Source organism: Argopecten irradians, chromosome 1 (assembly GCF_041381155.1).
Source record: "Argopecten irradians isolate NY chromosome 1, Ai_NY, whole genome shotgun sequence".
Lineage (NCBI taxonomy): Eukaryota > Metazoa > Mollusca > Bivalvia > Pectinida > Pectinidae > Argopecten > Argopecten irradians.
Window position 1 is genome coordinate 18929486 of NC_091134.1, and position 24937 is coordinate 18954422.

The 24937-nt window shown below is 34.6% G+C and overlaps 2 protein-coding genes across 2 annotated transcripts; one reads left to right on the forward strand and one right to left on the reverse strand.

The window, feature by feature from the left end:
- Positions 1 to 3153: 3153 nt before the first annotated feature.
- LOC138316335 (uncharacterized) lies at positions 3154 to 14532 on the reverse strand. The gene is made up of 2 exons (XM_069258051.1): positions 6863 to 14532; positions 3154 to 6767 (listed from the first exon to the last, which is right to left on the reverse strand). Exon 1 carries the CDS (start codon positions 14530 to 14532, stop codon positions 12082 to 12084), a length of 2451 nt encoding a protein of 816 aa, XP_069114152.1. The 3' UTR covers positions 3154 to 6767; positions 6863 to 12081.
- A 374-nt stretch (positions 14533 to 14906) lies between these two features.
- LOC138316421 (D-2-hydroxyglutarate dehydrogenase, mitochondrial-like) lies at positions 14907 to 23489 on the forward strand. Its single transcript, XM_069258146.1, is given in 8 exon segments — positions 14907 to 14934; positions 15715 to 15912; positions 19734 to 19927; positions 20608 to 20776; positions 21017 to 21279; positions 21282 to 21305; positions 21685 to 21856; positions 22219 to 23489. Coding segments are annotated over 8 exon segments (1296 nt in total). The 3' UTR covers positions 22467 to 23489.
- The last annotated feature ends 1448 nt before the right edge of the window (positions 23490 to 24937 follow it).

Consider the following 24937-nt stretch of genomic DNA (forward strand, 5'->3'; position numbering starts at 1 on the left):
ATGGCCGTCGGTCGGCCATTTTGTTTTAAAATAACAATATGCAAAACTAGGGTCCTTGGGGAACCTTCATATGAAATTTGTGAACGATACCTTCAGTACTTTTTGAGAAATAGCGGTTACAAACTTTAACTATCAAAATCCAAGATAGCCGCCTGTCGTCCATCTTGTTGACCGATCGGTCCCAAAATGCAATATGCACAACTAGGGTCCTAGGGGAACCTACATATGAAATTTGAGAAAGATCCCTTCAGCACTTTCTGAGAAATAGCGGTAACAAGAATTGTTAACGGAGGACGGACGGACCACGGACGAAAGGCGATTTGAATAGCCCACCATCTGATGATAGTGGGCTAAAAAAACTAAAAACCCCAAAAAATGACTTCGTTTATCAATAGATGAATAATTTGCATGTTATTTCCCTTAATGCACAGGGCTTAAGGGACAAAGGGAAAAGGCATAGATTATATGAATGGTTGAAGCATCAGAAATTTCAAATCGCGTTCCTTCAGGAAACGCATTTTACCAATGATATTAAAAATAAAGTGGAAATTGAAGTTACAAATTTCGCTAACAATTTCAATAGCTTTGGTAAGTCCAATTGTAGAGGTGTGTCTATTTTTATAAGCAAAAAGACCGATATCAGGGTTGCATCAGTTAGACAAGATATAAATGGACGCTTATTGATTATTAATATTGAACTGGCGGATAATTACTATACGCTAGTAAATATGTATGCGCCAAATGACGAAAAATCACGAAATATATTTTTCAAAAATGTAAAGAAAATGGTCGATGAGTTCGCTCAAGGCTCTATTATTGAAGGGTGCAATTGTAATGAAGTTATTGATCACACCGATAGAATTTTTAGAAATAATAACAAAACTGTATTGAGAAAAACCTACGGTTTTAGTCAGTTCTTAAAATGTAATAAGCTTATTGATATTTGGAGGATTAAGAATAAATTTAAAAGACAATTCACATGCGGCGAAAGAGTACACGTGAGGCTAGCCGTATAGATATGTTTTTGATTTCAGAGAACCTGGGCAACATTGTCTCTTGTGACATTCGTCCTGCTCAAATTAAGTATACTGACCATTTGGCGGTATCTCTTAAAATACAACATAATGCAAACGCCCAGGGCATGGGGATATGGAAATTAAATAACAATTTATAACAGGAAGCTGGTTATAAAACAATGGTAAGAAAAGTGATAAAAGATTTAAAAGAAGAGCAGACCGTGCTAAAAATGGGGGAGGCTCAGTTTTGGGATTACTGTAAAGTAAATATCATACATAAGACAATAGATTACTGTAGGAATAGAAGTAAAAGTGATTCAGTGAAGATACGGCACATGGAGAAACAGTTAGCTGATCTAGAAATACAAAACGATCAGAGTCCAAATGAAATGCTGTAAGAAAGAATATCGGAATTAGGGAGAAACTTAGAATCTCTTTATGAGGAACAAGAGATCCCAGAGGGATCTTGGTGCCCACCAAAGAATGATCTATATCTGACAAAGGAAAGATGATCTTTTCTCTACTTTTTAAACTTTTTCAAACATACTACACATAAAATTTGAGACATATCGCTTCAGTACCTTTTGAGAAATAGTGGTAACAAACTTCAACTATCAAACTCCAAGATGACTCCTTGGCGGCCATTTTGTTGATCAATCGGTCCCAAATCAGAATATGCACAACTAGGGCCCTAGGGGAACCTACATGTGAAATTTGAGAAAGATCCATTCAATACTTTCTGAGAAATAGCGATAACAAACTTTGAATATAAAAATCCAAGATGGCTGCCTGGCAGCAATTTTGTTGACCGATCGGTCCCAAATCACAATATGCACAACAAGGGCCCTAGGGGAACCTACATATGAATTTTGAGACAGATCCCTTCAGTACTTTCTGAGAAATAGCGATAACAAACTTTGAATAACAAAATCCAAGATGGCTGCCTGGCGGCCATCTTGTTAACCGATCGGTCCCAAAATACAATATGCACAACTAGGTCCCTAGGGGAACCTACATATGAAATTTGAGACAGATCCCTTCAGTACTATCTGAGAAATAGCCATAACAAACTTTAAATATCAAAATCCAAGATGGCGGCCATCTTGTTCACCGATTGGTCCAAAAACGCAATATACACAACAAGGGCCCTAGGGGAACCTACATATTAAATTTGAGAAAGATCCCTTCAGCACTTTTTGAGAAATGGGGATATCAAACCTTAACTACCAAAATCAAAGATGGCCGCCTGGCGGCCATCTTGTTTTTCCTATCAGCCTCAAAATCTGTATGGCACAAATAGGGACCAAGGGTAACCTCCATGTGAAGTTTGAACAAAATTCCTTCAGTAGTTCTCAAGAAATATCGATAACAAACTTCAACTGCCAAAATCAAAGATGGCTGCCTGGCCGCCATCTTGTTTTTCCTATCAGCCTCAAAATCTGTATGGCACAAATAGGGACCAAGGGTAACCTCCATGTGAAGTTTGAACAAAATTCCTTCAGTAGTTCTCAAGAAATATCGATAACAAACTTCAACTGCCAAAATCAAAGATGGCTGCCTGGCGGCCATCTTGTTTTTCCGATCAGCCTCAAAATCTGTATGGCACAACTAGGGACCAAGGGTAACCTCCATGTGAAGTTTGAACAAAATCCCTGCAGCAGTTCTCAAGAGATATCGATAACAAACTTCAACTGCCAAAATCAAAGATGGCTGCCTGGCGGCCATCTTGTTTTTCCGATCAGCCTCAAAATCTGTTTGGCAAAAATATGGACCAAGGGGACCCTCCATGTGAAGTTTGAACAAAATCCCTGCAGCAGTTTTTAAGAAATAGTGATAACAAGCATTGTTTATGGACGGACGGCGGCCCACGGACCACGGACCACGGACCACGGACGCAGGGCGATTTGAATAGCCCACCATCTGATGATGGTGGGCTAAAAAGCCAGAGGAGCACAGGAAAGATCAAGGGTCCCTGTATTGAACAGATTGTCCCTAACTCAACATAGCAGATGTTTCTGTTTTTAAAGTCATGTCGTTCTGCGATAGCAATCATGCTTGCAGCATTTGAAGCGTGTTATTTTCCTTGAAGCAAAAAGAATGCTTATGAAATTTGACATCAATCAAAACAAACACAAAGTACTAGTTCATTAATTTATTAGACACAGACATGCCAACCTGAACACGTACAAAATAACTGGCATTATGATAATGAATCTAATCCCCATACTATATATAGCTCAAACCTTGAAAATATTCTGAAGGCAAGAGAGGGGATCATAGTGGCAGATTTTTATTTGATAATACAAGGCTTGTCGGCTTTAAAATCAAACACAAACTACAATCCTTCTGTTATAATCACAATAAGATGAACGATGGAACTTTCTGACTTTATATATACAGGGGTTTCAGAAATTGACCCAACAACAAAGTGTACCATTACACCCAACGCAGACATTCTGACAAGATTCAAATTTCGAAACAATCTCTTTCCGTTTCTGACCCTCAAACGTTTCCTTGACTTGATAACAAACTTCTTATTTATAGATATTGTATATTGAGCTGATTTTCTGTTGCCATTGCAATATTTTCGTTTGGATGGGATAACCATATATTGAGAATTTTTAGATACTCTACTGAAACATATCGGAAATAAGATATGAAACTTCAATTACAGTAGGTCAGAATGTCCTAGTCGATGTACCAATAGGTATCTGAGGAAACAACTTTAATAGCCGTCACAGGGACCTGGCACAAATTACTAACCAACAATATTTATATATATTATAGTATAAATACTGTTGGTTAGAAATCTATGCCAGGTCCCTGTGATAGTTGTGTTATATTATTATACCTAATAACATGAACTATTTTCTTTGGCATCATGTTTACTTTATATAATTAATGTTCAAGCAGATAATGTTGAATATTTCAATCAACGAAATATATTTCAAAGGCAGCACAACCACAGAGAACATATGCTATTCAGTATTGAATTACTGTGACAGCGATGAAGAAGACATAACTGAAATGTCAGTAATCTTCATATCTACATATGTTGATACACCTTGCAATGGTAATAGAAACGCCATTTCATGGACTTTATCATACAGTATATAAAAACCAGATGGACATAATGCTGTGTGGAAACCCTATGATTGTTTTTATAAAAACAATTATCAATATAGATTTTAATTGGCGAGGTTTAAAATTAGCTTACTTTTATTACAATGAAACAGGCATTTCACAACTTTACATCTATAGTTCCAAGCAAATTCCTTGACAATGTAGAGACAAATGGGTTAACTGTAGTAGAAGCTAGATACTGAAGGCACAGAAGTTACTGTCTGTTACTGTAAAACATGAGGTGTCTCCATATTATCAGCTATAAATGTACATACACAATTCAATATTGATTTTACTGCTACATGAAACACACAGAACATCACAAAGACAATTTTCCTAAAAGTGTGAATTCTGTATTTACATATTACAGTTATCTGCCCTTGTGGGTAGGTATTGATTGTGACATCATGTCTCGGCAGGTATAAAGTCATACTTTTCAGAGAAAACAACATGATTTTCACTCAAAAAATTATTATGTCACAAGGAATAGCAACTTGCAAAGGCATAAAACTCTGTAATATGCAAAGGCGGAATAAAAATGATCAGGGTCATAAAAAAACTTATTTTATATCTCGTATTTCATTCTGTGTACTATATGAATGTTATTAACATATAAATTTGATGAGATCAATGGAATCAATGTTATCTTTTTCGACAATAACAAAAATAACTTCCTATCATGACAAACTTTGATAAAATGGAATTTGTTAAATGGAATGAAAAAAGAGAAGATGGTAAATTTCAGATGTTGTTTCCTTTTGTGTGTCAGAAATTGAATGGTACATCATCATCTTTGGAAGAAATTATTCTATTTCGAGCCCCTGAATGACATAACTATCAATTCCTGTACACAAGACCAGACAACTCTACTATGAACAGGCTTTATTAATACTATATTAATAATAAATATTTGGGTAAACAAAAAGTTATCATCCCGAGCATCAAGACAAAACTATCAAGGACTATATGGTCGAACTAACTATGTATGGATGAAATTATGTGAATGGTCCGATCAAGTCATATCTTGGACAATCTAATTCTTCTGTTAGAATATATTATTATTGAGTATGAATTTAGTAAAACTAGCTTATGCTACTTCAAAAAGAGATAAATCAGAATTTAACTTGAAAAAAATAAAAGTGTAATGAAAGTTTCTGGAATTGTCTGTAATCTATATAAGAATTCCTAAAATTTCTAGAAAATTCTAACACTGATCTTCAACACTAAATTCTGGCTAATTCCAATAGATACTGTACATATGGAAACAAAAAGGCTAATAAAGACAAGCAGGCTTTAGTAGTAGGGTGAAGCAAAATAAATAAACTAAAATCATAACTTAAATCTAAAATAAAGTTAAATAAACATAAAAAGTTAACATAATCTTGCATGTTTTAACAAAAAAATGTCTTAAAAAAATCTGTTAATGATTTAAAATGAAATATTAGTTCACCATTTTGACTTTTGAATCAATATATACATTCTATTTCCTTTTTTTCTTTTTGTCTATCTTTTTATTATCACCTGAATCAGGTTAAGAATGTTCATTGTTATTTACGTTTCAAGTGAAATAGGCCAGATTTACTATTTTTAAATTAGTACTTACAGAATTTTAAGACAAATATCTTATCAGTGACCAAAATTGACTCATGTAGTCTCTCAATCATATACATTAATTTACCCAGTTAAGTTAACAAAAGGTACAAACAGATAGCAAAATATTGACATGTGTTCCAAGATTGTTTTGAAGAATAAATTATATAATTTATATACCTGAACCTGATGGTATTTACCGAAATTCTCAAGGCGGACATATATGCCACTTTTAAAATGATTATGATTTGTGCCATTATAATAGTATTTGTTATAAAATAAATAATTGAAACACAACAAAATGCATGATTTCATCTTCTACCTCAAATCTCAATACATTAAATCATTTTTTTCTTATAAATATGACAAAATGGATCCACAGATTTCTTTAAGAATAACTTACTTCTTTAAATTAAGAAATAGATTATATAAAAATCATAAATATGAGTTCAAAGGAAGGGGACGGATAAAAGGATAAATATTGGAAAAGGGAAATGAAAATTATATATACAAAAAACAATCAAGTAAAATTAATACAAAAATGTTATACAAACTTAATAATAAAAAGCATTGGAAGATTAACTTTTGTTCAAATCATAGTATTGTTAGCAGAATGTTAAAATCGACAGTTACTCACAAGTTAATTATTTCTGTGCCGACTCACAATTTAATTATTTCTGTGAAAGATGAATACCTACATTAGACAGTGGCTTGAATATTTCAGGTATACTGTCTTCACAATATAGTTTGACAATTAACCCAAAGCTTAAGTCCTCTAATCAAAACGTCTCAAGAAATTTAAGTTGTCAAAATCTATTCAATGATATTAGGTAATTTACATATAACAAGTAATCTGCCCCTGCAGGTAGGTATGGTTTGTGACATCATGTATTTTTAAGCATATTGTCATACTTTTCAGAGAAAAGAAAACATGATTTTCGCTCACAAAATGATGACTTCACAATGGATGTCTACCTGGAAGGGAGGTAACTCTGCAATATGATATGACCAAATAATTATAAGACGGACCACAGGGACCTGGCACGACTTTTTTAAACTAACAGTATACATATATATATATATATTATAGTATACTATTGGTTAAAAATTTTCGTGCCAGGTCCCTGTGAGACGCACACTTGATACAGATTCCTTATCAGACCCACTTGATGTTTTACCGTCAGACAGACCACATTAAATAAAATTATTGTCAAAATATTGTCAAACTGTACAGAGATCATTGATACACCATATTGGTCACCAGTATTTACATTAAATACTTAAATATTACACATCTTTATTTACATTATAATAATTCCTTATATTACATAACATTAAATGTAAGGATTTTTCAAATTTTATGATCATTTATCAAATACTTGTAATTTTTACTTAATATTTGTATCCATCACAACTCTCCAGTATTGCAGTCTTAACCTATGCTGGATCAGACAGCTGTTCATTTCGTTTAGTAATGTTTTACATTCCAGTTTTCATTAATTTGATTTGTCACTGATATTTTCCCTATTCAATATGTTTATCTTAGGGTACTGTAAAGACAAAAACCAGTAAGTAAGCCCAGATAAAAAAACACAAAGTCACTCGGTCTCCTGTTTCTAAGAGATACACACAACAACCAGTATATACACAATTCTATAAAATGTTCTCAGTGTCACATGCAGACTTTTCATTCCAAAAATAAAATATAAAGTCAATGTTGTATACAATCAAAAGAGATTGTACCACAGAATAGGTACTTCCAATGTAAAAATTAAATCCTTTTTCTCAGAGATCATTCAGATGTCAGAAAGCCTCTAAAATACTGATATCAAAACACAATGTTTTCGCAACATCGTTTTTACATAAAATGGAATATTTATCTTGTAATAAGGATTTTCGCAAAAGACACCAACATATTTGTATTGGTTATTGTAGGGACAGAATATATACTCTTCATATAACAACTTGTGTCATATAAACTTTGTCTATGTAGTAATTAATATGTTCAATATTTGCATAAAAAGATGAAAAGTATTTACACAAAATCCTTTTTATGGAAATAATCTTGTCTGTACATACATCAAAGCCTGTAGTCAATTTTCCAGACTTAAAGATCTTTACTCGATTTACGTTAACTTGGTTTTTTCTTTTTATATTTTATACACATGCAGCAACCTTGTTTAGAAGTTTAAAGCCTTTGTGCAATCATTATATATATTAACACAAAATATTAACCTAAATGAACATATAGATCAAACTTATTTTTTCTTGGAGAAATTGAGCCAAATTTTCAAAATATGTGCTCTTCACAACAAATGTTTGTTATTACAAACACGCTATAATAAAAAATATTATTGCTATGGCCATAACTTACAGGCATTGGTGTTTATACTACAACAATGTAGAAAAATACAATAGCACTTAATATGATACAAAATCTGATTATAAAAGCACTACTTCAAACATCTGCGTACAATATAAAACAATTCAATGTAATCAGTTAAAATAAAACCTAGATATACACTGTTAACCATTTGATTTTATTGTACATAGTTTTGTGAATTTGTTATTTTCAACATATTGTATTAGCCAATTACATAAATCTGTGATCAATATGGACTTCTACTGACAATCGAGCATTAAGTTTAAAACAATTATTCTCAACAAAATATTTTAATTTGCAATCGACCTCTCGCGAAATAATGCAAACAAATATATCTCTCGAATATCAATTGTTTTACAATACATATGTTTATTTTGTACAGCGATGGAAACATTATTTTCTCACCAGAGATTAGCCTTAAATGTGAGGTGGTAAGATGATCTAATAACATGAATACTGCATCACTCCCTCCCAATGTCTTCATCCCACCCCTAAAGACGGTCACATTTATACTGCATCACTCCCTCCCATTGTCTTCATCCCACCCCTAAAGACGGTCACATTTAATACTGTCTTCGTCACTGACAGTTTAATTACTTAAAGAATTTAACATGATAATGTCAGAATCAATGCCTTCAGATAAAACTGGGATCTCAGTCATTTTACATATTCTATGCTTAAAGAATTTACCAATATCTGATTTGTTTACACTTAGTTACCAACATTCAGGGAGAACGGGATATCATTTATAGCCTCTCCACGCATGGTGAACAATCTAACACGTAAAAACAGTGCTGATAGCAATACCTTATCTTATGTACATCTTCTTTTATCGAATAATTTCTCTAATGCTAATCCATATTGTAAATAAATAATGTTTATTGACTTCAAAAGACCTTATCCCTTTAGGTCTTAATAAATCAGTGTGAATGTTTCCTGTTAAAAGACAACATAACTATTTTTTCTTTCACAAACTTTTTTCAGGTGTAAGTTAAGTTAGGCTTCATATCACTAAATATCAAGTCAAATCAAACATTACAAAACAAAAAAAATTAAATAGACATGATTAAAAATAATTTGTTTCGTTGTGAAAATTAATGAAGTTACCGGGATTAATTGTCACAACACTATTCTAAACCCTTACATAATCAGCATTAGAGCTTACTCTGTAATATGCAAATGCAGAATTAAAGTCGACTAATTCAAAGACTAAATAAGTCATGTCACAATTGTTAATCTAGGGTGATATGTATAGTAATCACTCTTGAAAATTGTTATTATAAAATCAAGGAAATGACATGAAGTGTGAATGAGCAATTACATTATTAATCAACAAATAATCAAGCAATATACATAATAAATTTATCTTGGAATGCGATGATAATGAATATGTTGAATTGATTTACCCAGAACTGTTTGGAATTCATACACAATGTAAATGGATACTGGCTTCAATTGTCGATGTGTACAAATCCAATGGGAAATGAAATCTTTATATGAATCGGTGTCCAGCAAACAGCCACAATCATAAGTATTATGAAAGTCTAGAAAAATCAGGAGCATATTAACTTATAATGTCACATTAGAAGAGAATTTGTTTGGATAAAGTTCAAAAAAGTTAAAATCACAATTTAAACCAAATACAGAGAATAACAACTATTTTACACCATATATATCTCACCATTATCATCATATTTATATTTCACCATAATCTAATTTTCTAACAATAAATGGTCTGGGTAAGATAGTAAAAAATCCAAAATTAAAGTCTAATAAACTATTTTTGTTCAGACATCAAATGGCTCTTTATGTTTGTATATAAAACTATCATTATTACTAACACTGTCTATTATAACCACTTTTGATATCTCATTTATAACTCAGATTACTAACATTTCATCACTTTTAAACTGATTCTATGTATAGAGTGATAACAGAGTGTAATGATAGGGATCAGTGTCACTGAATTTCAGGTTTTTTTGCACATGCAATTTTCATGCAGTCAGTATTCAAACTATTCACAGCGTGTTAAGTTTTTGCGCTGTGCATCCAGTAAAGTATATTCATGGTGGTAATATTCTGTATTTGCATATTACAGAGTTATCTGCCCTTGCAGGTAGGTATTGATTGTGACATAATGTAAGTTGCGCTCACAAAATAATGATTTAATAATGGATACCTACTCACAGGGGAGCTAACTCTGTAATATGCAGATACGGAATTTGAAGTCTTTAATGAAAGCGAAATAAAAGAAAATTCAAATATAACAAACTACTCCACTCTCACTGAAATGATTTTCTTACTGATGTTTGTCTATCGTATATACCTGGCACTGCCAGAGATAACTAATTAAATGCATTAAAAACATTACCACTGTAGTTGAAAAAAGAAACATTCACTTACTAGAAAAGTATCACCTAAGATTAGGTCATATAGATGCAAAAAGCTGAAGTGATGTTTAATTTATAGCAATTTGGATTACTTTTTACACAAGGTTCATAAAAATTACACATATTCTTGTTCGAAATTGTCTGGGATGAAAACAGTTTGAGTATTAAAAATATTTTGAAAAAGCATAAGGCAGCATTAAAAATACTTCAATAAATAATTTGTAAAAAAAAACAATGCTTGATGTTGCAATATTACTTATGAAAGCACCTAATTGACTTATAAATGATGGATTTTTTTAACACATATAAAATGATGTTTTTATACAAATGCACTTGTCCAACAAGTTTTATATTTCTTTCAATAACTTAAATAAATAATTGATTATAATTTGATGTAAAAATAAATACCATGATATAAAACAGCAATGTATACTGACGATACGTTATTTATGAACATTGTATATATATCTCAGCAAGTATCATGAGCATATGTTTGTGTGAAATATTGGAACATGTTTAAGCAGAATGCTGGTGACAGGTTTTACCCTGGTGATCTTACAGAATATTTAATGGCAGTATCTATTCTGTCTTTGTTGCATATGAAAGAGTTGCTTCCCTTGCAGGTTCGTATCCATTGTGATTTCATTATTTTGTGAGCCAAATTCACAATCAATACCTACCCACAAGGGCAGATAACTCTGTAATGTGTAAAATTTACTCTGTACTTTTTCATTAATGTTGTCCTTTTAATAGTCTATTAAGAAAACAGTTACATACATAGCATGCAGAAGACACAATCTGGTTAAGATATAGATTCTTATTATCACTCCATTTCATAGAATGGAGTGAGTTTAAGGATCTGTATTTTAATCAGATTGGCAAGAGACAAATTCAAGCATAGTTTCAAACTAAAAATCCTAAAGGGAGACAACTACTTAAAAAGGTTCATTTTTGTTACTCCTTATTTTTTACATAACAATGCTCACATGTGTTTCGCCAAAAAATTTACACAATTAAACCGATTTTAAACCCTAAAAAATAATCTTACCTTTTTAATGTTAAGCATACATGTATATTGTTATGTTTTCCTAATTTTACATCTAGCATGATTCTTAGAATCAAAGTCATTATACCTCAGTAGTAAAAATAAAAATAATAAACTTCAAAATCTTCGAACATTACTTTAAATTTTGTTCATTATGAAAAATATTAACATTGAAAACATTCACACATGTAAACACTGTTGTCAGTATAGCTATGAAAATTTGAATATATATTACAAAACAAAAAACATTTAAACAGTAAGTAAAAATCAAACTCATTGAATTCACCTTCACTTAAATTATTCTTATAAAGCAAAAGAACTTTTTTGTTACAACTGGAAAATTTGTTCATCTGCAGGGTAAATATCTAACAAAATGCAAAGATATTACCTTCTATGTAATAAGTTGCATTTTTAAAACTTTCAAAATTGGGTTAAAAATTCCCATTTGTTAAGCTTCCAGGAGTTCATATGATCAAAATAATAAACATGGAATTATTTGTCTAAAAAACAATATATCTTCTAACGAAACAACATTCAAAGTCTTTTGGAGTTGAAATCATCTTGGACAAAATATTTTTCATCAACAGATCTCAGATCTTCGAGTGTTGACATGAGCTCCTCTTCGTTGATTTCTGTCGTGCTTGGTTCCTCCATAAGATCTGGCATCAAGTTCCGTCGCGCTGAGAACTCGACATCGTCCATTACCGAGGGCATCACCTTGTCAATGACATACGGCCGCAGCTTTTCGGTCAGACAAGCATTAGACACATTGACATTAGGAGCATTACCTTTGTAGCTGGCATTAGGTAACACAGTTGGTTTGATGTGAACTCCATGTTTACTCGCGTCCGTTTGTTTCCCATGCTGGTTCGGCTCCTTTAGAATATTCAGGATACTTTCAATATCCTTTTCTTTAGAATTCTGCACTGTCACACTACCAGCCATAAACTCCCTACTGTGGATTTCAGGACTGAACACATCTCGCCCGGAATGATCCGGTTTTTGAAAATTGGACTGTATGTAAACCTTTGAGGAGACAACTTGTGTGGTATTTGGTTCGTTCTGGCCCCGTCTGTTTGATACTTGTGAAGACATCTTTTCCCGAAGCTGATCAATTGATCTATCTGAATGTGGTAAAGACGATTGACTGAAAATCATTTTCTCCATGAACAAATCATTCTTCTGTTCTTCCATCATATGAACTGGAGATTTACCTATCACCATCGGCTCCACACACTTGCCTGATCTTGTCTGACAATCAGGTGGTTGTTGACCTAATATCCGTGCTGTTCCCTTTTGACCTGACTTGAACTGTGACGACCCTGCAGCAGACTCTTTGCCATCCTCGCGAGATTTCTGTGACATGAGAGCCAGTTGGAATGAACAAGGATAAGCATTTGCAATATTTGCATCTGGCTTACTGGAATCACTCCCGGGTTTCAGTTGTAGATTCATATCAGACAGAACCTCATTGTTCCTTCTCATCATCCCTACCACAGACTGCTGTTTTGATGTTACAGCCATATTTGTCATTGGAAAGTCTGTGGATTCGTTCGGTGGACGGTTAAATGCTCCAGACGTTTCAGTGTGATCACCCTGTAGATATGTAAGTGACTGTACCGCTGCTTTGTATGACGGTGGAGGGCGGGTCTGCTGTGCAACCTCTGGCTGAATACTTCCTATCCCAATCAAATCTTTCAGGATCTCCTTACCGTCGCCTCCAGTTCCACTGGCAATGGTCACAGTTGGTTTTATAAGTGTGACGGTGGTTTCTAATTTCTGTGTTGAGGAACTTTGGATTGGCATGAATGCAAGTGTTGGGGGACCCATTCCTAGTGGGCTCTGTACCGGGTTGGTATTTTGTGTGGAGCATGGTGAGCGGACTGAGAGTGGCGTTGACGTGTAATTACGAGGAGAGAATGGTGGCACAGGACTCTGCATGACTGTGTCACTAGCCAAGCTCTGTACAGAATCAGGTCGGCTCATCAACAGTCCTGCACATGATGTGGAACTCAAAGTCGTATCACAAATCACTCCGAGACCCGACACTGGTGTTGAAGTCAGTATTGGACTTGCTCCAATACTTCCATACCCAGCATCAGAGAAAGGAGTCTGGTTACTAAGGCGATCCACCGATACTTCTCGTTTCCGCTGCATTACTGGATGTACAGGGCTAGCAAAGCTGGTTGGAGTAGTAGCTTTCCCTTGCTCTGTGACTAACTGATTCCCTCTCTCCGTGTATGAGGCCAAACCCCTGTCCAAAGGAGACTGCATTTGGACATGGCGGTCTGAGGTGACAGTTGGTCCTAGGAGTCTTTCAATAGACGGTGTTCTTTGGCGACGAACTGGCCTTTGAGGACTCACAAAATTGGTCAGCGGTGAAGTCAATGAAGACGTTTTAGTTGTATTCTCCGGTCCTTTATCCTGAATACCATCTTGTACAGAATCGTTTTTCCTCTGTGATTTGACAGACAAGGCAGTCAGAGGCGAGGTAGCTGTGGGCTGCAGGAAATTCTGACTTGTAACAGCTTTTCCTTGAACTTTCCTGTCACGACTCTGTACCCTGGAATGTTGAGTTTCCATCTCCACACTCCCCACTCTCTGTGTGTCCTCATTTATGTTAGTGTTAGCTATACCAGTGAGGGCATCAGTTATAAAATCTGCGACGTCCTGAGGAAGTTCACTATGAACCTCCATATTGACCACATCTGAATTGTTGTATACGTTGACTTTGTTCTCTTTGCTCCAGTAAGACTTCATCCGAGCGTCCAGCACTTCTTTCTGTTTCAACAACTCTCGCTGTTGTAACAGTATGGTATTGACGCCTACTGCAGCTGACTGTGTCTTCCTCACAGGTTTCGGTGTATTGGAGTCAGACAGAAGCTGAAGTGGCTCGGAATCTAAGCCACTATCACACAGCTTAGCGAGGGTTTTGGGAAAAAGTAAGGAGCTAGTAAATTTAACCAAGTAACTTTTATATAGCATAAATAAAGTGGAGGTATATTAATTCTATATATTGTATATATTGATATGGTTGCCTTCTTCTTTTACGCTATGTAGATCTTACTTTTAGCTCAGTTGATAGAGCATTGAACCAGTTAGTCTGGGGTCATGGGTTTGAACCCTGGCTGCAAACTACCATCCCCTTGTTTCATTTGATGCTGTTAGACCACTCCACATATGGTTACCGTATCACTCTGTACATGTAGGCAGCTAATAGAGAGTAATATGTATACACAGTATATTAGAGCTTAATGTTAAAGTGGCCGAGTGCACATGGTTAAGATGTCCCAACATATTACCACAAGCCCTCCACCTCTGGTTGCTAGTTTGAATCCCATGTGGACCAATGGCCAGGAATGGCCCCTGGTCAATGTTTTTCTTCAGGTAAACTCCAGGCTTTACTCCACCAACAAATTAAAAAACCTGGCACATCCGTTAATGACCCTGATTGTTACTAGTATATAAATAGGATGTTAAACTAATAAAACCAAAACCAATTTTAAGTATACATTGGAAACATTATCAAGTATACATTGGAAACATTATCAAGTATACATTGGAAACATTATCAAGTATACATTGGAAACATTATCAAGTATACATTGGAAACATTACTTTGTGTGACATCCATCCAATGTGATTATGTAGAATAAGACCTTATAAAGCTGTCATAGGTGAAGGTACACATGCACTTAATCTTGCTGTAGCTGCAATGATCTACGTCATGCATGTACATACATAGTGTCACAGAGTTTCTTCAGGACACAATTTATTATTTTCATCTTGAAGTAAAATAAGAAGTTCAAACTTTTCAATGCTGGTATATGGTGACGTAAAATAAATAATGTTTGTTTCTGAAGAAAATTACTATTTCGTCTGGTCCTGTTTTTGATAGAGAAAAAATACCAATTGTCAGCAGTGTAGTGTCTTTAGTCTATTACTTTTTATTTTGCATGGAAATTATACCTGCTTTCTAAATTTTGCCTAATGATTGCCCTTTTTAGAATTTACTTGAACGATTTTTATTAAAAAAGATTCAAAGATATTGTAGCTGCTCAAAATGGCAGTTAATAATGTCCTACATCAAAATGGCGGCTTCAAGACTACATGTATAATTGCCATGATTAGGTATTGCACATGTAGTATATTATTTTTATTTTGTAGGGAGCAGTGAACTTGTTCTACGCCCTAAGACAACTGAGGAAGTGTCTGCCATACTAAATTACTGTAACACACGTCGACTAGCTGTGGTTCCTCAGGGAGGTAACACTGGCTTGGTGGGAGGAAGTGTCCCGGTGTTTGACGAAGTTGTGATATCAACTCAACTCTTAAACAAGGTCATCAGTCTGGACGAACTGTCAGGTATATATATATATATATAGCTATGATAGGGAGTGTGTTGAATGATAAAACAAGGTTATAACAAAAATCTTGGAACAAAAAAAAACCAACCTTTCTTAAAGATGCTCCACCGCTGACAAATAGTATTTGTTCACCATTAAAAACTGGAGCAAACGATTTAGTATTTTTCTTCGTTACAAAGTTACTTACTTTACACCATTACCACCATTGAAAAGTTTGAGTTTCTAATTTTACTTGGGGTAAAAAATATTAAAAAAAAATTAATTAATTGCACCCCGATAAAATTCTGTGTCACTATAATATCCTATATGGAATGAAATACTGTTTGCGCATGCACCAAAAGCAAAATAAATTATCTTATATACTTTTTTGTGTTAATTAGACATATACACGTTTAAACACCAATTATTGTTCAAATGATGTATATCATTTATGCTCTGTTGGCAATGGAGCATCTTTAAAAGCATCGTTCATTATTCACAATCATGATTATATTACAATCATCATATTTACCTACCATATGATGGGGATATTATAACCATGAATTTATTCTAATTGTATGAATTTGTTATACACATATCTTACTGTAAATAAGAATTTCTCTTGAAGTTACTAATCATCAATGTTTATTTAGGAAAAGATCTTTTCGAATTACTTCTGATCACAAGATAACTTTTCATTTAGAAAGGTATTCAGGATGATAAGTAAAATTATTTTTCAGGCTTTAAGCTCACCTGGCCCTATAAATCACTTCTAGTCCTATAGTTCACCATGGGTTGAAACCAAATTTAGCCAATTCTTAGGGGAAGGGGAACAGAGTTTGTATAAATTTTGGCTCTGAACCCCCAGGGACAGGAGGGGCGAGGCCCAATAGAGGAATTATAGGTAACTCCATAAATCACTACCGGTACTAGTCCTAGAATTGTACATGGTTCGAAACCAAATTTGTCCAAAAAAACATCCTTTGGTTAAGGGAAACAGAGTTTGTATTTTCGCTCTGACCCCAAAGGGGGCCCAGTAGTGAAAATAGAGATAAATCATGCATGGATTGTAACCAAATTTGGCCAGAAATATCCTTGTGGGAAGGGTAATAGATCTAGATTTTGCCTAAATTTTTGCTCTGACCACCCCTTGGGCTGGAGGGTTAGAGTCTTTAAATCAATAGTAGTCATATAATCAGTAAAAAAATAAGAACTGCAACTCCCGAGCCAGGTACTGAATGGTATATTCTAGATTCATCTGGTGCTGCTGGTTGCCGATATGTTTCGGCCTTAAAGGCCTGCCATCATCAGGGCACAGCTTACATAGTGTACAAATAGTACAGTATGACAATAGAGGTCATGTGATAATAACAATGTATTATGACGTCATAGATAAGTTGCTAAGGAAGTAATGGAGGAAATGATACAAAGCTAAATGGTGATTGGTCTAAAATCTAGGAATATGAATGCAAAAGTTTCATGAAATTTCAAAGATGAATGATACAATAGAAATAATAAATTAGTTTTATGATGATATATGAGTAGAAATAAATGAAATATGTATAGTTCATAAATTTCATATAGTTATAGAAGCTGTATGAGTATCTCATATATAGGGCTATACACGTATGTGAGCCAGCTTAAGGGCTTAGTCTGAAAAAATATTGGTTATGGTATCTGAGTAGGAAAGTTCTTTGAAAGTTCAAAGAGGAAGATCCCGAACAAGAAAGGGTCCTTGCATCAGTAAAAACTATTGGGATTCCTGCTGTTCCATCAATGGGTCTATAATTATAATTGTTCATCAGAAGAACGCCATCAATATGTGGTAAAGAATGGCATGATTGAGTGGTTTGCATGTAGATGAAAAAGTTTGTTGGTACACTTCTATTCCATTTCCTGTTGCCAGGCAGTTTGGTTTGGATATAACCAGTAATTTGTTTCCTCTCGTTGACTGGGAATATTTCTTTGGTGGAGGTTTGTAGCTTTCCAGGGTTGACAGGTGTGGAAGTCAACGGGTAGAACTACTTAGGATATCATGGAATGGATGATACAAATGTTTAGTTCATAGTTTGAAGGCTTGGGGTAAGGATGCCCATCTGTAGTGTATTATTCTAAGAGAAATCATGAGTTGGAAGAGAGAGTAGAATGTCTTCTCAGTATGATGGCGGTTTTCTGAGTTCACAAAATGTCTTATGATCTTAATCCAAAAACAAGTGCCAGGTCTCTCAACTTTATCATATACAGAACGATTGCGTAAAATCCAACTTCCAACGTTAGCATACAGGCGGTCACGTGGGGATATGATTTAAATGTACAAAATACTTTTTGAAAATACGACAAGGAAGTCGCAGATTTGTTTTCAATCAACCTAGGATCAAGTACCCGTGGACATGATTTGAAAGTGAACAAAGAACATTCAAGGCTGTGTGGTGAGAAAACACTCGTTTACCCAGAGAGTCGTGAATACTTGGAATAGTCTCCCATCAAATATCGTTCACTCCAGGACAATCAAACAATTTGAATATGAACTCGATTCACATTGGAAAAATCAGCCACAAAAGTATTTATGCTCTGAAAAAATAAATCCATGAATTTCTAAGAGCTGACTATTATAGGATTATAAAAATCCTGTTCATGTTCACATGTATGTTGTCAGAATAAATCTATGTATGCATGTATGTAAATAGCCTGTAGGTAGGCCCAGGTCAGGAGAAACCGGATCCATAAAAGAATGTACAGGTTCTTCACAAAAATACCTTAGGTGAACAAAAAGAAAAACTCCAGAAGGAGAAATTCTTAAGAACCAACATCCTGCTATGAGTTCAAGTGTGTTGTGGTTCATCTTCTTGGTCAACAGCAGGATCTTAGTGGAGGACTTTGTTACCACTAAGATCCTGCTGTTGAAAATGAACCACAACACACCTTAACTCATAGCAGGATGTTGCATGGTTCTTAAGAATTTCTCCTTCTAGAGTTTTTCTTTTTTTTCACCTATTAGTCATATAGTTCTGCTTGGATTGTAACCAAATTTGGCCCTGAAACATCCTTGGCTTTGACCCCCCCCAGGAGCAGAAAAATTTGAGCCCAATAAGGGAATTTTAGGTAAATTTTCAAATTTCTTCAGAAAAAAACCCCAATTAACCTGTATTCAGAACATCAATTGGCATTACAAACCAGGTGAGCGATACAGGCCTTTTTAACCTCTTGTTTTTATACCTTGTGTACACATCAGCATTCATATATTTAAGTATATACCATATATTTAAGCTTCAAAAATTGAGAATATTGAAGAGCAATATATTGGACCAAAATTGAGATGAAATTAATTTCAAAGTAAAGAAGATATATTGTAATATCTTCAATTTGAGGTTAGATGAGATTTCAATTCATGGTTAGTAAACTAAAGGCCCAAGAAAAGGAGTTTGGCACTTAGATGGACAGGGGCACAGGCTGCACTGACTGAGTTGAATATGTTATAACATTAACCTTTTTTTTATCTCCCCAAGATACGAAATCTTTTCTATCCTTTTGATGCTGTTGTTGAACAAAAATTTCTTTATTTATGTTTACATGATTCTGTAAAATTTACTGTTGAGCTTGAATTACAGTCTGTAGAAATTCTGTCCAGAGTAGGATGATTTTGATATTGGATTTTGCATGATAACTGATTAAGATTTCCTGATTTAGCCTTATTATTACAAGGACCCTAGTCTGTCAGACTGGATAGTTAATCACATTAGGTTTTAAGGTGTAGCTTTACGGACACTGATCAGTAATATGGCTGTGATCAGATTTTCAGAGATTTCATAATTATATAAGTAGCTTAAATTTCCGTTACAGGGACCCTGGTATGTCAATCAGGGTGTGTCCTTGGTTACCTAGAGGAGTATATCGCAGATTATAACCTCACCATTCCATTGGATCTCGGAGCTAAGGGCAGCTGTCACATCGGTGGTAACATAGCAACTAATGCTGGAGGAGTGCGCCTTCTTAGATACGGTTCTCTCCATGGCAGTATCCTCGGTCTGGAAGCTGTAAGCAATGCTTTTATTACCAGGTGACATCTGATTCGACTAATACCATTTTGGACCTTTATACTCACAACACTGGTATAAACTAGTGTTTAAGCTGAAATGTCAAAGGTTCTCCTGGCTGTGTCATCTTCATGACTCGATCCCTCCTTATTACCTAGTAATCCATGTTAAAATTTAAATTGTCATTTGTATACAGTATTTGTAACCTGTCAAATCCAGATCCCTGTCTACTTCAGTATAGCATTTTCCTTCTAAATAATAGTAATTAAAGTCTGGATAATCTTGAAACCTGTCTGTAAAGACCAAATATGCTAGTTTCAATGAAATCCGTTTAAACAATTTATACTGTACTTAGTCTTATAATAATATACAAAACATTTCCTCAGAGATTTAAAATTAAACTTGTCATAGGGACCAACTCTGTATAAAGACCAACTACTTTTAAATAAGACATCTTTTCTGGGTTCCGAAATGGCCAATTTCAACAAAATACAACCTATGTATCAAGATCACTTTAAAGGCTATTTTTTCTCTGTCCTTTAGGTGGTCTTTATAGACAGGTTGGACTGTATTTGTATTAGATGCAGTTTTATCATGATCTGTATGACTGTGATAAATCATCAACAGATAACCCACTCTGCAATCCAGAGTACTGGTATTCATTTTATACATTGTGTTAGGTCTTACCAAACGGAGAAATTCTGGACTGTATGTCAACACTTCGTAAGGACAATACAGGGTATGACCTCAAACAGCTGTTCATAGGATCCGAGGGTACACTAGGGATAATCACGGCCGCATCGGTTCTATGTCCACAGAAACCGTCTGCTGTCAGTGTGGCTTTCTTAGGTAGGTTATTTTTCAGCTGCAATTCACTTTGTTTTCTCCAAACAATATGACATTATGCTCACAAACACATGACGTCGTAATCAATATCTACACGCAAGGACAGATAACTCTGCAATATGCAAATACAGAATTGTTTGTTTGTCTTCACTCTTGAAAAATAACTAACCATATACCGGTATACAAGAAACACTCCTCTACAACCAGTATATTATTCTACATGTGATATATGTTATTTTCCAGGTTGTGAAAGTTTTTCTCGAGTCTTAGATATATACAAAGAAGCCAAAGGAATGTTAGCAGAGATTTTGTCAGCCTATGAATTCCTTGATGAGGCATCTGTGGCTGTGAATAAGGAAAATCTTAATATGGCGTCACCAATCGGAGATTTTCCTTTCTACATTTTAATTGAAACTTCGGGATCCAATGGTTCACATGATGAGGAAAAGCTGAACACTTTTTTGGAAGCGATGATGTCGAGCGGTTTAGTTTTGGATGGTACAGTAGTGTTACAGAGTCTACTAAGATTAAGGTAAATTTGATAACGTTACTCATTATTTATTAGTTATAGGGGTAACTTTAAGGAAACATGTTTTCTGTTACAATATCTGATTACTACAAGAGAGAGTCGGAGAAGGATAGTTACAAAATACAGTAAAACCTTCCATAGCGGCCACCTCTGTATACATAGAACTTGATAAGACCGATTTTCTAGAGCTTAAAGTTTCCAATTTCAACACAATTTACCGGTGTAAAATGACCACTTGGTTGTAAAGACCATTTCCTCTGTCCTTTGGGTAGCTTTTAAACAGGTTTGACTGTAGTTTCTGTTAACAATAAGAGGGTCATCTACAGAGTCCTCCACCTCTGGGTTGATATAATGTTTCTTGCCGTGTTTCTCTGTTACACAGGAGATTTGGTCACTCCGGGAGCGAGTAGCTGAAGGACTGTTACATGATGGTTACTGTTACAAATATGATGTTTCCCTGCCCCAAGCCAAGTTTTACGATCTTGTGCTGGACATGAGAGAGAGGCTCGGAACGTCTGTCATCAGGGTAGTGGGATATGGACATGTTGGTGACGGTAAGAATCAAAATTGTGACGTGTTTGTTGGAAATGGCTGAATGATAAAAACATTAAGATGACCGTGGCTAGGTGTTGAACTGTGCCATCAAACCAACCAAACTTTAGAAACTGACAAGAGCAGATAACTCTACATTATGAACATACAATTTTGATATACATTTATTTATAATTCTGATTTACTTCATTAAACTTAATAAAAAGTGTTTATATGGTGTTGCCTTGAACAATCATTTGATATTATTGTGTCCAGTTCAGATAGTGTGTTGATAATGGAAACGTTTCTTTCACAATGTAGTGTGCCGGGTACTTGCACATTGGTATGCGCTGTAAAATTATCTCTTGTCTCTCTTGTTCCACAGGAAACCTACATCTGAACATGACCTCCCCGACCTACAGCCCTGATGTGATGGGTAACATTGAGCCGTTTGTGTATGACTGGGTGTCCAACTACAATGGCAGCATCAGTGCGGAGCATGGTCTCGGATTTAAAAAGAGAAACTTTATCTACCACAGCAAATCTAAGTCAGCTGTAAGTTTGATGCAGCAGCTGAAAAAGTCTATAGATCCAAACGCAATTATGAACCCATATAAAGTACTACCGGAGTAGTATTTTGAAACAAAAAATATCAAAATAATTTCAAGTAAATTTTTCAGGGGCCGGTGCTATGTTGTATGAAAATCAGATGTTTTTGTGTTATTGTTGTACAAAAGTTGTATTCCTGCATACAAGACAAATATGTTTGAAATAGATAGGAAACATGATATACCAAAGATAATGATGAGGGAATCAGGTACCAGTAATTAGGTTATATAAATCAAATTCCGAGTGTGATTGTTAAAAATGTATGCAAATATGCTTGTTAAAGTTACAAAATTTTTTGGTAATATACAATAGTTTAAATGGTTTGTACGGTCTCTTTCTGTATTGTAGCCAATGTATTAGTAATTGGTTATACATTGTTATGTTAAATTCATTGTTGTGTAAGTAGATTGTTTCACAAAGGACTGGTTTGGGCCCTTTTGGCCCCCAAATCGATCAAATTTGCAAAACTTTTATTTAGTGATCAATTTGTTGTATTTTAAATTTTTAGTACATCCCTGATTCAACTTTTATGATTGTTTTGTAATTTTGCAGCTGTATGTGCTATGGTAACTATCTGAAATATGCATACGTTATAAAAATATGGAAAGTTTGACAATGTTCGCCATTTTTTGCCTAATATGAAACTATATAGCGCATCCTTGAACAAACTTAACATTTGCTGAGAACATCTAAGCACTTCCAATACTTTTTTACGAGAAATATAAAGGTTGTTCAAGGATGAGCTCTATTGTTTCTAGAACAAAAACAGGCCAAAGTTGTCAAAATTTCCACTTTTTCATAATTTATTTTTATATTTTTGAGTGGTTACCATGGCAACCGAAGCTGCAAAATTAGAAAACTAACATTACAATTAAATTAGGGATGTACTAAATATATCAAATCCACCAATTTAAATACTAAATAACAGTTTTGAAAATGATTTGGGGGCCAAAAAGTGCTTAAACCATACATATAGTCCTTTCAAGAATTTTTATTAGATATACCTGACATGAAAACCGAAAACGTTATTAAAGTTTCTTTTTTACATTATTGATTTCAGAGATTGTTTTTAATGCAAAAGATATCAGATAATGACTTTTTCAGTTGTTTTTTTTTGACAATTTTTTTTTCTTTTGATTATTACAGATTGATCAAGTAAACAGTAAATGGGTCAAACATGATACAAGAATTTATACATATAATTATATGAATTTCCCACCAATTTATACAGAAATAACATTTGTACATGTGTTATATTTTAATAGGTCTAGGTCAAATTGTCTTAATTGTTATATTGTTATTTTTATTTATGGAAAGACAGTTTATGTATTTTGTATTGTATGCGATATGATTTGTTTTAATGATGTGCCAAATTAGAACATAATTACATCAGATGTACCTTAATTTGGTCAATGGTCATTTTGTTCTTTATTTTACTGAGGAAAAAATGATGTGCAAAACATATGGAACTATACATATAGTTAGGGTATGTGGTATAAGAGCTAGTCATGTTAGGTCTATAGCCTATACAGTACATGATAAATGATCTCGATGACATCAAGCTTGCCAGCTCTCCAGGTAGCTACAATTGTATATGTAGCTCTAACTTTACATGTTTAAACATGTAAGGCCAAAAAAAATGTCTGTTTAGGGTTACATAGGCGAAAAAAATAGGGTTGGTCGGGAGTGAGAATTTTTTTCTCTCTTTTTTTTTTAGTGTCTTTCACTCTAAAATGATCGCCTGAACTGGAGTCTGAAATGGAAATCCTGACTTTTTAAAAACATTTTTCATAGAAAAGTGGGGAAAAAAATAGGGTTGGGGGTAAAAAATTAGGGTCGGCTAGTAACCTTAAACAGACATTTTATTTTTTTTTTGCCTTATCTAAAGGAAGAAGAAAACCACACCAAAATATCATTTTAAATCAAGTATGATAAAACAACTACTGTACATCAACTAAGGTAAATACGCGAAAATGAATAAAATGGAATCAAAATGCAAGGAAATTTCAAGGGGAGGTTTGCACTATAGCTAATATAGGAAGTATATATAGGTATATGGTGATTGGTGTTAACCATAGTCAAAAGCCCCATCACCTAAAATCGCCTTTCGTCCGTGGTCCGTGGTCCGTCCGTCCTTCCGTCCGTCCGTCCGTCCGTCCTTCCGTCCGTCCGTCCGACGTCCGTCCGTAACAATCATTTTCAGAAAGTACAGAAGGGAGCTTTCTCAAATTTCACATGTAGGTTCCCCTAGGGCCCTAGTTGTGCATATTGCATTTTGGGACCAATCGGTCAACAAGATGGCCGACTGGCGGCCATCTTGGATTTTGATAGTTAAAGTTTGTTACCGCTATTTCTCAGAAAGTACTTAAGGATCTGTCTCAAATTTCACATGTAGGTTCCCCTAGGGCCCTAGTTGTGCATATTGCATTTTGGGACCAATCGGTCAACAAGATGGCCGACTGGCGGCCATCTTGGATTTTGATAGTTAAAGTTTG

Excerpts from the sequence above, each read along its gene's own strand:
- LOC138316335 (XM_069258051.1), bottom strand. The coding sequence starts at position 14,532 with ATGCTATATAAAAGTTACTTGGTTAAATTTACTAGCTCCTTACTTTTT.